The 18,773-nt window shown below is 44.7% G+C and overlaps 1 protein-coding gene across 1 annotated transcript in view; it reads left to right on the top strand.

The window, feature by feature from the left end:
* The window catches only part of LOC142747437 (phospholipid-transporting ATPase IC-like), a 79,339-nt gene that overhangs the window by 37,056 nt on the left and 23,510 nt on the right, over positions 1-18,773 (top strand). The window contains 6 exon segments of the mRNA XM_075854979.1: positions 1,206-1,397; positions 1,798-1,910; positions 3,433-3,597; positions 4,568-4,679; positions 16,929-17,004; positions 17,733-17,859. Coding sequence (XP_075711094.1) covers positions 1,206-1,397; positions 1,798-1,910; positions 3,433-3,597; positions 4,568-4,679; positions 16,929-17,004; positions 17,733-17,859 — 785 coding nt within the window.

Below are 18,773 nucleotides of genomic sequence, written 5' to 3' on the forward strand. Positions count from 1 at the left end.
TGCATTTAAGATGGCAGAGAGGTAGGGTAGCATGCTTCATAGGTATGCCCATTGATCTCATTCATATTGAGAAGGTCAATGTAAAATTAATATTTGGGTCGTTTCCCAACCTGTATGTGATATTTTTCAGGTCTAATCATGGTACATATTGTGCTGGTGCATACTTGGTCCAGGTCTTGTACACACTAATACTACTAATAATGGAACCAGACAAAAAAAAAAAGTATGGAAATCTTACTGGTAGTGGATAACTGGAGCTTATGACCCATTCTTGGTTGATCCTGGGCCAAACCAAGATGCTTACTATAAATACTTCTAATTCAACAATCAAAAATCCTGGTAAATAGCAAAAAATGTGATCTAGAGCAGGGATAGGCAACCTTGGGGAGGTTGAGATCTACTATAATGATAAGGAAGGTTCCTAAAAGCACCCTCCAGTCAAAAAATAAATGTATAGTCCACTTATCTGCTGCCTCGCTCCTGAATGATCCATCCTGTGTTCTAGTCCCCGGTTGTCCCTTCTCCAAGAAGGTCGTTGCAGTCTCAGACTTTCATATGAGAGCTTTTTTGGAAGTCTGAGACACGCCCCTACCCACTCCATTGCCCTCTGATACATGAGCATTGAGGACGTCAGTGCCTCTGGAAAAAGTGCCGACATGCGAGCTGACATCATCAGCGTTCATCTATCGGGGGGCAGTGGAGTAGGTGGAGGTGTCCATCTTAGAGAGCGGAAAATGGGACCGGAACGCAGGGATGGAGGCCGGATTATTCAGGAGAGGGGCAACAAGTAAGTTGACTATTTATTTCCAATGTATAGTCAACTTTTTGAGGGGCACTCGCTTTATGGTCTACTGTTTCACTCAGAAGAGAAGCAACCATCCTTGTTTTGCCCATAAATTTACACAAAATGTCCCAGAAATGCCCATATTGGGGCATATTTGCATAAGCCTAGTCCCTTTGAGGTCTCTTTCTTGGGACAATCCCACAAAAAATGAGACTGTTTTTGGCTGTCTGGTTGCTTTCCAAGCTCTGCATGCTCAGAGCAATGTATGATCGATGACTATTCAGTAAAACTAAAAAGGTGTGCCCATTTTGATAAATGCTTCTATAGACCATAAGTATGACCAGTCAAAAGAATGACATTACTCTATGGCAAGATCATAATCAAACTACCTAACATATGTCCATGTTATATTTACTTGTAGGTAGTGAACTGTGCTATGAAGCAGCCTCTCCGGATGAAGGTGCCCTGGTAACAGCTGCTAGGAATTTTGGCTTTGTCTTTCTTTCGAGAACCCAAAGTACCATCACCATTAGTGAGCTTGGAAAAGAAGTGACTTATGAACGACTGGCAATCCTTGACTTTAACAGTGATAGAAAACGCATGTCTGTAATAGGTAAGGCTTATATTGCATGAGAATTGAAGGAGCTACAGTCCATCATATGATAGAAGGCATGTTATGTGACATGGGTACAGGCGGATCTGTGAGAGGGGCAGAGACCCCTTTTGCAGTTTGTTTGTTCCTTGATCACTTCGAATTACAATGAAAACAGTCAGAAATGGATGAAAAACTGGATAGGTGTGAACAGAGCCTAACACTGTCTCAGAGTCTAATGTCTTGATGGTCCACGTCTACATACATACCCAAATATGTGAAGCGAGCTCAAAATGCATAGAAATAATAAGTCGTATATGGTTTTTCAGTGTAGAATTTTTTGTGATATGCATAAAAGATCACTACAATCATCTATTGTGAGCTGTTTTGGTCTATTATTCAAAAAATTCTCTAATTTCAGTTCGGGATCCCGATGGAAACATAAAACTTTACTGTAAGGGAGCCGACACCGTCATTTATCAACGTCTTCATCCAGACAACCCTATCAAGGAACAGACACAGGATTCTTTAGATGTAAGTTTGTGTGAAATGGTAGACATGGGCCATATAGACCATATAGATCTAGTTGCAGTTCTATCTATCCATCAGAATGACATAAAATACTAAAGTACACTAGTACTTTACACATTATCTTTGTTACCCGCTTTATGCTCTTAAAACAGATCACCTAGGCTTCATTCACATCGGAACCCTGACAGAGACAAACGGAAAAAAAAGGTTTCCGCTTCAATCACCCTTGATTTCAATGGTGCTGGATCGGGTGCCAATGGTTTCCGTTTGTGTCTGTCAGGGCTCCGTTCTGACCGAAAGCTCCAACGGAACAACGGAACGGAGCCCTAGCGCAGATGTGAACGAAGCCTAAGTGATCTGTTTTATGAGCACAAAGAGGGTGACAAAGATAATGGATAGTCGACTACGGTATTGATTCAGTCAAAACGACGGAACCCTTGCACAACGGAGACAAACGGAAACCATTTGCAATGGATCCGTCACCAATGAAATCAATGGTGATGAAAACGGAAACCTATGTTTTCCATTTGTGTCAGTCAGGGTCCCGTTCCGAAGGAAAGCTCCGACGGTATGTCGGAACGCGACCCTGGCGCAGATATGAACGAAGCCTAAGAATCTGCTGTGCTTATATAAATACATAAAAGTAACTTGAATACTATCTCCCTTAAGCATTCCTCTTATTCAGGGGTGGGACCAGGGATGCAGCTATAGGGGTGGAAGAAGTAGCAGCCACACCCGAGCCTTCGTGCTTGAAGGTGCCCAAAAGTTCCTCTACTAAAAATGAAGCCACCAAAATTATTGACTGCACATGGTAGGCCTTGTTACAGATTTTGTATTGGGGACCAGGAGCTTCAAGTTACTCCTTTGGGCAGAACAGGCTTTCTTGTTGGCAGAGTTTTCAGAATGTGCTTCCTCCCCCTCAGTCTGTAAAGTCCAGCATTATAGTTGTTGGATGGACAATCGTTCTTTATGTTGCCCTTGGCACACTAAAGATTTTACCCCAGCACCTTGGTCACCATGTCCAATTGGTTGTACAAAGAAATCTAAAGGCAAAACAATTTTTGAACCAATAGATTGTGCCTCCCCTCCTGACCCTAGCCCTCGTTCCATACCTGCTTTTATTACACAGATAGCACATCACTTCCAGTATCTTGTTTTTGAAGTTTTTCCCCTTTTCATGAATTTTTTTGTTTAGCCATCTTTCTATTGTTTGTGTGGGAGGGGCCTCAGACCTGAAGCATTCCTGTATAGCATTTAGAGGCAGTCTATTGTACAGCAGACAGAACTTTCCGTGGCTACTGGTGTAAATGTTCAAATGGCGGAGCTTGGAGAGTTTCAGTAGAGAGCTGGAAAATCACCCGTATAGCTTAGTCCATAGATTATAAGTTATATGGTTACACTGGAAGACTAGGTGCTTTTTTCTTGATGGCAGCCTTGTTACAACCATTTCACTCTAGCTTTGCGTTATCAATATGTTTTTTTATTGGTCATTCTACATTATAAACTTTGACTTTTTTTTAATCAGGTGTTTGCCAATGAGACTCTGAGGACCCTGTGTCTTTGTTACAAGGACATCAGCTCCGAAGAGTTTGAGAAATGGAATCAAAAATACCAGCAGGCCAGTGTGGATATAAACAACCGCGACGAAGCTCTGGATAAAGTGTATGAAGAGATCGAAAATAACCTAGTGGTATGTGACATTTGTAATCTATGTAAATTTACCTCTTTGATTGTTTTTATACCCTCCAAATTTTGAAAAAACTACTTCTCTGGACTAGGCTTTTCTCTGCATCTGATCTGTGGCCAAGCATCAGATGCTATAACAAACATCTACACCAGCGTCAGGTACAATCAATGGATCAGGGAGAAGGTGACAACCAGTAGGTTGGGGCTACTTTCCTGGATTTTCTTCAATAGACTTGGCTGAATCATGCAAAGTGATACCAAGATTTTTAGAAGGAAATTCTGGACAATATGCCAAAATAAAGCATATGGATGTCATAGAGGGGCATGCACCACTGGGGTTCGCCTTTTATTAACCAAAGTGGAGAACCCATGCAAAGAGTGACTCCCGCTCTGGTGGACTATATATTACATGATCGTCCATTCATTAGAATAGGTGCCATGTAAAAAATTTGTGGCCACCTGCAGCTTCCCCCAGTGGTAAAAGCTGATCACCGTGGGCTTCAGTTTCCGGACCCATGGTGATCAGTGGGTCTCCATTTAGAAAAAAGTTTGTCCTGATGGAACAACCCCTTTAAGGCTTCATTCACATCTGCGCTAGGGCTCCGTTCCGACGTTCCATCTGAACTTACCGTTGGAACGCAGCCCTACCAGACACAAACGGAAACCATAAGTTTCCGTTTCCATCATCATTGATTTCATTGGTGACGGATCCGGTGCCAATGGTTTCCGTTTGTCTCAGTTGTGCAAGGGTTCCACTGTTTTGATGGAATCAATAGCGTAGTCGACTACTAGCGCAGATGTGAATAAAGCCTAAGTAGAGGCAGCATTATCTGATGTTTTATTATTCTGTTACCATGCTAATACCCCAATACCAATGTTTTCAAAAAGGGACGCACAGATTGTGCACTAAAGCTCTATATAAGAAATTACTTTGATTTATGGTGGTTAATATTCTTTTAAATATGTTTTTGCAGTTGTTGGGAGCCACAGCTATCGAAGACAAGTTGCAGGATGGGGTACCTCAGACAATCTATACATTAGCTAAAGCAGACATAAAGATCTGGGTCCTGACAGGAGACAAGAAAGGTAAATGTGCCAATCCCTAATGCCATGTTGTTAAGGCTCATCAATTTAGGCAGGTCATCAACTGGACCTCGTAGTCTCTTATCTGGTTTCAAATATGTGGGAGAGCTTGACGATGCATCGGAGAGAAACTACACACAATCATATTTCTTTAGTTTATTAGCAAACAATACATAGATTATATATCATTAAAAGGGGTGTTGGCCATGTCTTCCATTCCAATCACGTAAGAGAGGCCATGGCCTACAGTCGATCCAATCAATATTGACCATGTCTCCTCCTTCTCTAAATCACAAGGGATTTTGTCCTGGAGTCATCAGAAAAGAACACGTATACATTATGTCACATTATATTACATTGTATCACATTATATCACATGTTTTGTTATAATTGTAATTATCATATATTTTCGCTATGTGCTCAGAATCATCATATATTTTAGCTATGCAAGCAGAATCATTGTTTGTCTAATATCTTTTTAGCTTGCGGTGAGACATTTCAAAAGAAGAATAAAGGTTAAAGTGTTACATAAGTCAATCAATAGTTTTAAGATTTTAGAATAATACAATAAAGTCCAGGCTTCCATCTCAGACCCTCCTTTTTCTCATTCTTAAAACCTATTCACTGATCCCCAAGCTAATATCCTCACCCACTAAACTGGGTGAGGGGGACTTCATTACTGCTTCTGCCCATCCACCTAGGGCTCAGTGACAGGCTGCGTTCTCATAGGATATTGTTCATGGAAGGGTCTGGGTTTCAGCCTATGTTGTATCACCTTATTTGTTCTCTTACATAAAAATGTCATTAGCCATATTAACAATCGAAAACCTATATAGCCAAGAATAAAAAATAAAATAATTTGGAACACAGTTTGAAGTATATCCATCAGCCATACTGCTATTCCCTTAAACCAATTGGCTGGGTTTAAGAAAGAAAAGGTATTATCCCACATCTGCATTATAATAGGGTACTTATGACTGCGTTAGCACTTCCCATATGTACCATATGAGGTCGCCTGTCTGTCCTTCTTTTATACAATGTGTGTCTGGGCACGGCATTAACATATACATTCTCATGTGGTATAATAAAAGTTGCAGGTGTTAGATAGGCTAACGTACATGTACCCGTGAAGTTACTTGGGAGCCATTTATACGCCTGATGTTCCCATACAATATACATATTTTTCAGTACCCGTGTGACTGACCCTTTAAACAAACTGGTCACCTATTTAGCCATCATATTACCTACTAATACAGTGGCGGAATCTGTGATGTCGGTGTTATTTCTGACATACTGTATAATCGCAAGACCTCCCCAAGTAATTGTACAGTGGTATTTACGCAGGGGGCATCTGACCTAAAGTAGCATCAATTCCTACACAATGAGTATCGATGGAACTGGTTCCGTTGCACTCTGTGTAATTCATTAATGGGAAGTGTACTCCTTTAGATTTAATCTGAATGCAGCTGCAGGATGAGAAGCTTGGATAACAGGCAAGGTCCACTCCAGCAGAAGCCCAAGGCGTCTGTGCAAATTTGAGGGTTATCCAGGTGTCTTTGCCTTCGAGCTTGACTGAAGTTGCAGTGACCAGTTGCACTTGGTACCGTTCGGTATATCTGGGCTCCAAGGCCTCTTTTATGTGTCTTTTCAGGACTACCCAATCACCTGGCAGCAGTTGATGGGCACCTTCTAAGGAATTTGGGTCTGGAATAGAATAATACACTTGTTTATGCAATTCAGTTAAATGCCTGTGTAGTTGGATAACATAGGCTGTTAGTCCGTCAAACTGTTGTTGCAACTGTTGTGGGAAGTACAAACCCGTCTTTGGGATTGACCCAAACAGTACTTCATAGGGGCTGAGTTTCAAAGGCCCCCCAGGAGTGGTTCTAACAGAGTACAATGCTAAGGGTAGGCATTCAGTCCATGGCAAACCTGAGGACTCCATGGCTTTCTGTATATTTAACTTTAGAGTTCCATTTAGTCTTTCTACGTTACCACTACTTTGGGGGTGGTATGGTGTATGGAATGCCTGTGTGATGCCGAGGCTTGTAAGTATATGCCCTAGTACTTCTCCTGTGAAGTGGGTTCCTCTATCACTCTCAATTACTTCAGGGACCCCATATCGGAATACTACTTTACTGAGTATTTTCCTAGCAGTGTTTTTATCTGTGCCTTTGGTTACTGGCCATGCCTCAGGCCAGTTTGAAAACCAGTCAGTACATACGAGGACATAATTATATACACGAGGACATATTCATATACACGAGGACATATTCATATACACGAGGACATATTCATATACATTCACCTTGGGTAAATGTATGTAGTCCACCTGCAGTCGCCGGAAGGGGTAATCAGGGCGAGGTGTGCGCTTACTGGGTGTTTTTGTCAATTTACCAGAGTTGTGTCTGGCGCATGTCAGGCAACCCTCTACATGTCGAGCAGCTGCGTTCTGGAATCCAGGGGCAAATCCGTGTTGTAACACTGTGCTACTTATGGCTCCTTTTGTGTTGTGGACTGGGGAATGCGCCAGGGCGCACATCATTGGGGAAAGACTATGTGGTAAGCACGTTTTACCCTTTACACGTCATGGCTCTCCTTCGCCTCTGACAGCTCCTGCCTCCTGACACAATTTCAGTTCAGGGGCCGGCTCTTAAGAGTGGAAGGCAGACAGCAATTCCTCCGTGACTGGGCCCACTTCTTGGACTACCAACACGGGGAGGGTTGAAGCTGCTTTTGCTGCTTGGTCAGCCCATGCATTTTCTTTTGCTTCAGAGGTCTCTAGTCTTGTGTGCATTTGCACTTTAATTATGGCTACCTCTGTAGGTAATGCTAAATCCTCAACTAGCTGTTGTACTGTGTCTGCATTTTTGATTGATTTGCCTGCTGAAGTCAGAAAGCCTCTTGCTCGCCATATTGTGCCATAATCGTGTGCGACTCCAAAGGCATACCTTGAGTCTGTATAGACATTCACCCTTTTACCTGTGCCCAACTTAAATTCTTCTGCGAGTGCCATGAGTTCTGCCTCTTGGGCAGAGCTGCTGGAGGGCAGTGACTTTTGCAGCACTGTCTTACCTTCCTGGACTACTGCATACCTGGTGGTGGCATGTCCTGTCTGCTCATTCCAGTATCTGGATCTGTCTACAAAATACTGAACATCATAGTTAGTCAAAAGTACATCAGTGACACCTGGTAACCCTTGGGATTCAAGTTGCATTAAACTGTGACAATCATGCTCATGTTCCATATCAAACAAGTCATTGTCATTTGCAAGTTCGTACATTAAGGATCTGACATCCCCCCTTGCCCTCCTTTCACTACAACCATAAGCATCAGAGTGGCAGGGTGGAGCGTAGTACATGTTTTCAGAGTGCAACTGCGTCTGGGAAATTAAGCACTAAATCATGTTGTAAAATAATGTCTGCAGTATTGTCACGGAGGAGGGTGGCTGCTACAATAGCCCTGAGGCAAGCGGGGGGCACCTTGTGCAATGGGATTGAGGCTAGCGGAGTAATATCCGATGGGCCGCATACGACCACCATGGTCTTGTGTGAGCACACCTGAAGTGTGACCACCTTGTTCGTGACAATACAGGTGGAAAGGCTGAAGGTAGCTAGGGATGCCCAGAGCTGGGGCTGAGACTAAAGACAGCTTGAGGGTGTAAAATGCATCTAGAGTGTCAGGCGAGAGTTGGAAGGGATCAGTTTGTAGGCAATCATACAGGGGCTGCATTGATTTGGACGCATTTTTAATCCATGGTCTACAATAACCCACTATCCCAGGAAGGCTCTGGGAGAGCAATGGTTATGTGGGACTGGGTGGTCTTGGATAGCAGTAAGCCTGGAGGAAGTGAGGTGCAATACACCAGAAGACAGGCAATGTCCAAGGAAAACAACAGTGGGCTTATAAAGTTGTAATTCGTTCATGGACATTTTGCAACCTATATGGGAGAGATACAACAATAATGAGACTGTTTCCTAAGCACATATGTCAACAGAGACACAATACAAAAGAAAATCATCAACATATTGCAATAGACAAGTGGTGGAGTGTTTGGGGGACCACTTATCCAGCAGCTCTTTCATTGTACGGGTGACAATATCAGGGGAATTTGCTGCACCCTGGGGAAACACCGTCCAGGCATACTGATTGCCTCTGTGTATTGGTAACAATCTGGAGAGAGCAGCAATTTACTTCCCTTTTAATTGTAGAACTACAAAACTCGGCAAAACAAAATGCTGAAAGGAAACTGCTGTATTTATAACTCTAAAACCTGACTTTACACAACTAACTTTAATTATTTAAACCTTATAGATAAGGTACATTAAAAAGTTAGTCTATTTACACAACATTGTACTTAAAGAGGCTCTGTCACCAGATTATCAAATCCCTATCTCCTATTGCATGTGATCGGCGCTGCAATGTAGATAACAGTAACGTGTTTTGGTTTTTTTTAAACGATCATTTTTGGCCAAGTTATGAGCAATTTTATATTTATGCAAATGAGCCTTTCTAATGGACAACTGGAAGTGTGTTTTCTCTTATTTCCAACTGGGCGTGTATTGTGTTTGTAACATCTGGGCGTGTTTACTTGTTTTACTAGCTGGGCGTTGTGAATAGAAGTGTTTGTCAGCATCATATGTCAGCATCATACACTTCTATTCACAACTCCCAGCTAGTAAAACAAGTAAACACTCCCAGATGTTACAAACACAATACACGCCCAGTTGGAAATAAGAGAAAACACACTCCCAGTTGTCCATTAGAAAGGCTCATTTGCATAAATATTAAATTGCTCATAACTTGGCCAAAAATGATCGTATTTAAAAAAAAACACACGTTACTGTTATCTACATTGCAGCGCCGATCACATGCAATAGGAGATAGGGATTTGATAATCTGGTGACAGAGCCTCTTTAAGTTCAATGTTCTAGGACTTTACACAATATTCTTAAATATAATAACAATAATTTAGAGTTCAATAAATTCAGTTCTTAATCTGTATTGAGAAAAACATCTCACATCAAACAGTCAACATTTTCGTTTGCTCCAGTCGCTTCTAAGACCAGTCCGCGACACACACACACTGTATACACGGACACACACTGTATACACGGACACACACACTGTATACATGTCTACATCATACTTCTAATCATAATCCACATTACTCGCTGTATTAGTTTTCATCATCACTAGTACAGTCACTCTTCTATGCTTTTATGCACATACTATTCATATCAACATCATTGATACACTCTTCTATAGTTCTGTTTTTCCGATCAGTTAGTCTTATATATTGAACTATGTAAACAACCTCCTTTATCTAATGTACCATTGCGTCCTATTTTCATTTGTTTAAACATCCTTTTACAGTTTTTGACTGCTTCTTCACCTTTCAACCGTTTAACTATATCAACTGCTGACACCCATGATTCCACACACCCACTGTCGGGTTCAAGATCTCTGAACCCCATGTCGGGAGTTTATAAGGAGGTTCCCAGGTCAGCTGTATCAGACCTCGAAGGACTACTCTCCTTTTTAGTCTGACTGTGTCAAACCTGTCTATATAACAATCAGGATATAGTGATATACCGTCCCCAGGCCTACAGCACTCGAAAGGAATTGGTATATCGTCACCCTCTGTTGAAATCTGACTCTATCAGATTCAATTATATCCTTATAATTAGGACACAATGGTATATTTTCCCCAGGCCTATAGCACTCGAAAGGTATATATATTTTACTATCTTAATACACTATACTAGGTGTGCAGTGGGATATCCGTTAAGTTGATCCTTTTTAACTATCTTAACCATAACTATATGAAGATTCCATACAGTAAAACACAAACAACAATAGTAGTTGGTATTTCAATCAATATCTGTTACTGTGATTTCAAGTTACATATGTCTATAGAGTCTGAGCTCTAATGTAGACCTTACATTCAAACATTCATACAAACACAAATAGAGAAATTTGTTCGGAATGGAAATGTAAGAGACACTGACTGACCTGAGACAGAATCGGGAGGGGAGTGGCGGAGGCAATTTTTAAGTAACTAACAGTGTTACTCACCGTGGTTTTATGTGAGCGACTCCTCCCGAATGCGTCCACTGTGTTCAGTCCGTTACTAGTTGTCTTCCATACTGGGCTTTCGGCACCAATTGTTAAGGGTCATCAATTTAGGCAGGTCATCAACTGTACCTCGTAGTCTCTTATCTGGTTTCAAATATGTGGGAGAGCTTGACGATGCATCGGAGAGAAACTGTAATGGCAGGAAGGAGGTGAAGGGAAAGTGAGCCCTAATCTACCCACCGCCCTGTCCCTGCCTACTTGCAACGACCCGCCCTAGGCGACGAGGTACAACTGGGCGGCGGTCCCTACGCTGGCTAAGTGCACAGGAAGACAAACAGGGAACACGCAAGGGAAGGGGCAGTAGCCACGGAACGCCACGAGGAAACGGGGCGGCGAACGAACAGTCAGGACCAGGACCAAGTGAGTACACCCGAGCAGGCACAGAGACAGAAGCAAGCCAGGGCAAGCAAGCAGGTCAAGCAGAACTGCAGCAAGGCAGAAGCACGGCAGAAGCAGGCTGGAGCAAGCAGCAGAGGCCAGGAATCCAAAAGAATTACAAGCACTGAGGGAGAGCACAGGGCAGGTAATAAAGGGCAGGGGGCGGAGCTAACTCCGAGAGACCAGGCCGCGATAGGCTCTCCCACTCCTGAGCCTGCCACCCTGGTTGGTGGGAGATGGTGTCAGTCGAGCAGGTCTGGCCTCAGGTGTGGATTGATTAATCCCAGGAGTATAGCTAGATGAAGTACCTGGCAGATCCCTAACAGTACTCCCCCTTTTATGAGGGGCCACCGGACCCTTACTAAGGGGACCCGGTTTAGTGGGGAAGAGGAGGTGGAACCTCCTGATCAATACCCCAGCATGAACATCACGGGCAGGTACCCAAGTCCTCTCCTCCGGCCCGTATCCTCTCCAATGGACCAGGTACTGGAGGGAGCCCTGGACCATCCTACTGTCCATAATCTTGGCCACCTCGAATTCCACCCCCTCAGGGGTGAGAACGGGAACAGGAGGTATCCTCGAGGGGGACCAGGACGGGGAGCAGCGTTTAAGGAGGGAGGCATGGAAGACGTCATGTATGCGAAAGGATGGGGGGAGCTCCAGACGGAAGGATACAGAGTTGAGGACTTCAATGATCTTATAAGGTCCAATAAATCGGGGAGCAAACTTCCTGGACGGGACCTTAAGGCGCAAGTTCCTGGACGACAACCAGACCAAATCCCCGACGACAAACCGGGGGTTAGCAGAACGTCTACTATCCGCCTGAATCTTTTGTGCGCTCTGGGACGCCTCTAGGTTCTTCTGAACCTGGGCCCAGACAGTGCACAGTTCCCGATGAACCTCCTCTACCTCAGGATTATTGGAACAACCAGGGGAGACGGAGGAGAACCTTGGGTTAAACCCGAAATTACAGAAAAACGGGGAGACACCTGACGAGTTACTGACCCGGTTATTCAGGGAAAATTCAGCAAGGGGAAGGAATGAGACCCAATCGAATTGACAGTCAGAGATGAAACACCTTAAATATTGTTCCAGGGATTGGTTGGTCCTTTCCGTTTGGCCATTAGTTTCGGGATGGAAGGCGGAGGAGAAGGACAGATCAATCTCCAACTTTTTACAAAAAGCTCTCCAAAATAAGGAAACAAATTGTACCCCTCTGTCAGAAACTATATTGACTGGGGCCCCATGGAGACGCAGGATGTGTTTCACAAACAAAGAAGCTAACGTCTTGGCGTTAGGTAGCTTCTTAAGGGGCACAAAGTGGCACATCTTGCTGAAGCGGTCGACTACCACCCACACCACCGACTTGCCCTGAGATGGAGGCAAATCGGTGATAAAATCCATGGAGATATGGGTCCAAGGTCTCTGGGGAATGGGCAAGGAACGTAGTAGGCCCGCAGGTCGGGACCTAGGGGTTTTGGACCTAGCGCAAACCTCACAAGCGGCGACGTAAGCCCTAACATCTTTAGGCAACCCAGGCCACCAATAGTTTCTGGTAATGAGGTGTTTGGTGCCCAAGATGCCAGGATGACCAGATAGAGCGGAGTCATGGTTTTCCCTGAGTACCCTCAGCCGGTATTGCAGGGGAACAAACAGTTTGTCCCCAGGGGCGTTCCCGAGAGCTGCACCCTGATCAGCCGCGATATCAGAAGCTAAATCAGAATCCGTGGCAGAGACGATTATACCAGGGGGTAAAATACAAGCGGGATCCTTCTCGGAAGGAGGATTGGCCATGAAACTACATGACAGAGCGTCAGCCTTAATATTCTTGGACCCAGCCCTATAGGTAACCAAGAAATTAAATCTGGTAAAGAATAGTGCCCACCGAGCTTGTCTAGGATTAAGCCTCCGGGCCGATTCTAGGAAAACCAGATTCTTGTGATCCGTAAGGACCGTTACCTGGTGTCTGGCCCCCTCCAGGAAGTGCCGCCACTCCTCAAAAGCCCATTTAATGGCTAGAAGTTCGCGGTTACCAATATCATAGTTACTCTCCGTGGGCGAAAACTTCCTAGAGAAGTAAGCACAGGGGCGGAGATGGGTGAGGGAGCTGGTACCCTGGGACAAGACAGCCCCTACTCCCACCTCGGAAGCGTCAACCTCCACAATAAATGGCTCCTCTTGGTTGGGCTGAATCAGCACGGGGGCCGAGATAAAGCACTTCTTGAGAGTCTCAAAGGCCTGGACGGCCTCAGGGGGCCAATGGAGGACATCGGCACCCTTGCGGGTAAGGTCCGTAAGAGGCTTAGCGACGACCGAGAAGTTGGCAATAAATCTCCTGTAATAGTTGGCGAACCCTAAAAAACACTGTAACGCCTTAAGGGAGGCAGGTTGGACCCATTCCGCCACAGCTTGAACCTTGGCAGGGTCCATGCGGAATTCATGAGGAGTGAGGATTTGCCCTAAAAATGGTATCTCCTGTACCCCAAAGACACATTTTTCAGTCTTAGCAAACAGATTATTCTCCCGAAGGACCTGGAGCACCTTCCTGACATGCTCCACGTGGGAGGACCAGTCCTTGGAAAACACCAGTATGTCATCAAGGTACACAACAAGAAAATTACCCAGGTACTCTCTCAGGATTTCATTAATAAAATTCTGGAAGACAGCAGGGGCATTACACAACCCAAAGGGCATGACCAGGTATTCGAAATGACCCTCGGGTGTGTTGAACGCAGTTTTCCACTCATCCCCCTCTTTGATGCGGATAAGGTTATATGCCCCCCGTAGATCGAACTTAGAAAACCATTGGGCTCCCTGAACCTGATTAAAAAGATCCGGAATCAAAGGAAGTGGGTACTGGTTCCTTACGGTGACCTTATTCAGGTTACGATAATCAATGCACGGCCTAAGACCACCATCCTTCTTCCCCACGAAGAAGAAGCCAGCACCTACAGGAGAAGTCGAGGGGCAAATGAAACCCTTGGCCAGGCATTCTTGGATATACACCCTCATCGCTTCACGTTCAGGACATGAAAGATTAAATATCCTACCCTTAGGAAGCTTGGCACCAGGCACCAAATCGATAGCGCAATCGTAATCTCTATGGGGGGGCAACACCTCGGAGGCCTCCTTAGAAAACACATCGGCGAAGTCCTGAACAAACTCAGGAAGCGTGTTTACCTCCTCCCGGGGAGAAATAGTGTTAACAGAAAGACATGACATAAGACATTCATTACCCCATTTGGTGAGATCCCCAGTATTCCAATCAAATGTGGGATTATGCAACTGCAACCAGGGAAGACCTAATACCAGATCAGACGATAATCCCTGCATCACCAGTACAGAGCACTGCTCCAAATGCATGGAGCCAACCAGGAGTTCAAAAACAGGAGTATGCTGAGTAAAATAACCATTAGCAAGAGGAGTGGAGTCGATTCCTACTACAGGGATAGGATAAGGTAAATCAATACAAGGCATCTTTAGAGACATAGCAAAATCCACAGACATGATATTAGCAGATGAGCCAGAATCCACGAAAGCACTGCCCGTGGCAGACCGGCCAGCAAACGAGACCTGAAAGGGAAGCAAAATTTTATTGCGTTTCACATTAACGGGAAATACCTGTGCGCCCAAGTGACCTCCCCGATGATCACTTAGGCGCGGAAGTTTCCCGGCTTCTTATTCTTGCGCCTGGGGCAGGTGTTCAGTAGATGCTTGTCGTCCCCACAGTAGAAGCAGAGACCATTCATTCTGCGAAACTCTCTACGTTGTCGAGGGGACATGGAGGCCCCGAGTTGCATAGGTACCTCCGAGTCCTCCGTGGAGGGGCGAGGAGACGGGACCTCGGGGGGAATCACAGAAAAGTCAGAGGGGAGCACACTGAAGCGTTCTAGCTGACGTTCCCTGAGACGTCGGTCAAGTCGTACTGCTAGGGCCATAACCTGGTCAAGGGAGTCAGGCGAGGGGTAGCTAACCAGCAGATCCTTCAGGGCGTCAGATAATCCTAACCTAAACTGGCACCTTAGGGCCGGATCGTTCCACTGAGAAGCTACGCACCACTTCCTAAAATCAGAACAGTATTCCTCAACCGGTCTCCTACCCTGACGTAAGGTCACCAGCTGACTCTCGGCTAAAGCAGTCCTGTCAGTCTCGTCGTAAATGAGTCCGAGGGCAGAGAAAAAACGATCAACAGAGGAAAGTTCAGGGGCGTCAGGAGCCAAGGAGAAGGCCCACTCTTGGGGCCCTTCCTGGAGTCGGGATATGATGATACCCACCCGCTGGTTCTCGGAACCTGAGGAGTGGGGCTTTAGGCGGAAATACAGTCTGCAACTCTCCCGGAAGGAGAGAAACGTCTTACGGTCCCCTGAAAACCGGTCAGGTAACTTGAGGTCGGGTTCTAGAGGTGAGGTGAGGGGTACTACTAAAGCAGCGTCACCCTGATTGACCCTTTGGGCCAGGGCCTGGAGCTGTAGGGAGAGGCCCTGCATCTGCTGGGTCAGGGTCTCAAGGGGGTCCATGATAGCGTCAGCGTAGGAGAAATGGTAGACTAGGTAAGGGCTTGTAATTATGTAATGGCAGGAAGGAGGTGAAGGGAAAGTGAGCCCTAATCTACCCACCGCCCTGTCCCTGCCTACTTGCAACGACCCGCCCTAGGCGACGAGGTACAACTGGGCGGCGGTCCCTACGCTGGCTAAGTGCACAGGAAGACAAACAGGGAACACGCAAGGGAAGGGGCAGTAGCCACGGAACGCCACGAGGAAACGGGGCGGCGAACGAACAGTCAGGACCAGGACCAAGTGAGTACACCCGAGCAGGCACAGAGACAGAAGCAAGCCAGGGCAAGCAAGCAGGTCAAGCAGAACTGCAGCAAGGCAGAAGCACGGCAGAAGCAGGCTGGAGCAAGCAGCAGAGGCCAGGAATCCAAAAGAATTACAAGCACTGAGGGAGAGCACAGGGCAGGTAATAAAGGGCAGGGGGCGGAGCTAACTCCGAGAGACCAGGCCGCGATAGGCTCTCCCACTCCTGAGCCTGCCACCCTGGTTGGTGGGAGATGGTGTCAGTCGAGCAGGTCTGGCCTCAGGTGTGGATTGATTAATCCCAGGAGTATAGCTAGATGAAGTACCTGGCAGATCCCTAACAGAAACTACACACTTGACACCATATCGCAAGTGCAATCAGATTTCTCTAATTTATTAGCAAACAATACATAGATTATGTATCATTAAAATGGGTGTTGGCTATGTCTTCCTTTCCAATCACATAAGAGAGACCATGGTCTACAGTCTACTCAATCAATAATGACCATGTCTCCTCCTTCTCTAAATCACAAGGGATTTTGTCCTGGAGTCATCATAAAAGAACACGTGCACATTATGTCACATTATATCACATTGTATCACATTATATCATATTATATCACATGTTTTGTTATAATTGTAATCATCATATATTTTAGCTACGTGCTCAGAATCATCATATATTTTAGCTGTGCAAGCAGATTCATAGTTTGTCTAAGAGGAAATATCTTTTTAGCTTGCGGTGAGACATTTCAAAAGAAGAATAAAGGTTAAAGTATTACATAAGTCAATCAATAGTTTTAAGATTTTAGAATAATACAATAAAGTCCAGGCTTCCATCTCACATGTACAGATGAAGCAGGCATTGTGATGCCGTTTACTGTACTGTACTTATTTCCTACATTCATGATGAAACATTTATATGTATTATTTATTTTAGAGACTGCCGAAAATATTGGCTATGCATGTAAGCTTTTAACGGATGAATCAGTTATCACCTACGGAGAAGAGATCAAGTAAGTACCCGAGAATTATATGTAAACCCAGCCTAAGGGTAGAGAAACCCTGGTCACGCCTGCACCTTTAAAAAATCACTGGGGCAGGTTTCATAATGCTGCCTAATATTTAGACAGTGTAAACTTAGACCAGTCAGTCAGAAGATGCACCAAATGTATCAATATGATAAATTTGGTGCATTTTGCTAGACATTTTAGACTCTGTTCTTTTCCTTATGCCATCTCTTGGTTGGCTTAGTTTAAGCCAGTTTCTTGAGGCAAAATGTGGGCACAATTGGGACATACATTGGTGCATTCAAGCCACGCCTCTTTCAGCTAAACCGCACCCTTTTCTAGACACTGTTGAAAAGTGCCTCATGAGTTGCAAACATCTGCACTTTTTGGAGTAAAATCAATAATAAATTTATCTTAATGAATTTGCACCAAAAAAAAGGTGCAATTTAGGCCAGAATTTTGGCACAACAACAATAGTAAATCTGCCCCAGTGTGTTATGCCTAGTTCATGGGTGTGAAGGGGCGGTCCATGACACAGGGATTCAAAAGAAAACCCAGCAGATAATCTATGTCTCATGCTCCGCCCCCTCAGGCCCTGCACTGAGCATAATACCGTTTTTTTGTTTTGCAACAAATGTTCCTCTAATGTAAAAAATATTGAGCTTGCTACTGTCTACTAGTATCCTGGTCTTCTGGATATATACTGTATATATAACCTTTATCTGCTTATACAGCACACTAATACAGAGAAGAACTGATCTCCAAATATCCAATGTGAACAGTGGAGAACTGAATGAGAACAATGAGCTTAATCCAGAGTCTAATAAGAAGCGGACGTTAATCATCACTGGATCATGGCTGGTAAGTGGACTCTGATATTAAAGAAAACTACAGGTAATGGGGCAGATTTATTAATAGTAGCGTAAAGGCATTTTCCCAGAATCATAAAATATCACCTATCCACAGGAAAAGGGGGGCCCCACCGATAGGAACCCCGCCAATCTTGAGAACTGGGGTTTTGATCCCTCAGATCCTCCTCACCCCACCACCCACAGTGTGGAGGAGCTTCAATGGAGCGGTGGTCGAGAATGCGCCCATCGCTCCATTCAATGTCTATGAAAATTACAGAAACATCCAAGTGCTGTACTCGACTGTTTCCATCATTTGAATAGAGCGGCAGCGCACATGCTCGACCTTCACTCCATTCAATGTTTCCCTCGCTGTGGTCGAGCAGTGATGAGAAACAGGAGGTTTGGTACTCCGGTTTTTGCAATCGATGACGGTTGTAGCGGTGGGGTCCCCAGCGATCAGAAAATTATCACCTTTCCTGTGGATAGGTGATAATTTATGACTCTGGGAAAACCCCTTTAAAGAGAGAGAGCCTAAAGCTAGAGATGCTAGACTGAAGATGTGGCAATTGTTTCTTGGTGAATGTTAAACTCCTTTCTCTTCTTCACACCACCCATTACTGGCGCATGCCTGTGTTCAGTCTGGCGCATTTCACGACTTGACAAAACCGCGGCCATATTCTAAGTATGCGACCCGACGTGGTGAGCATGCCGCAAATCAATGTTCCTTGCTGCGCAAACATTTTGCAGTAAATTTAAAATGTGCCAAAAATCTGGCTCATCACTGGCCGGAATCAAGGCATAACTATAAGAATTATAAACCCTCCGCTATCAAACATTATATGGAGAGAAAAGTCGAGTTTTATGTAGAATTTCACATTAATGATCCTTTCACAAATCGACTCAGTATACAGTGCCCGTGAGCAC

This window comes from Rhinoderma darwinii, chromosome 1 (assembly GCF_050947455.1).
Source record: "Rhinoderma darwinii isolate aRhiDar2 chromosome 1, aRhiDar2.hap1, whole genome shotgun sequence".
NCBI classification, from domain to species: domain Eukaryota; kingdom Metazoa; phylum Chordata; class Amphibia; order Anura; family Rhinodermatidae; genus Rhinoderma; species Rhinoderma darwinii.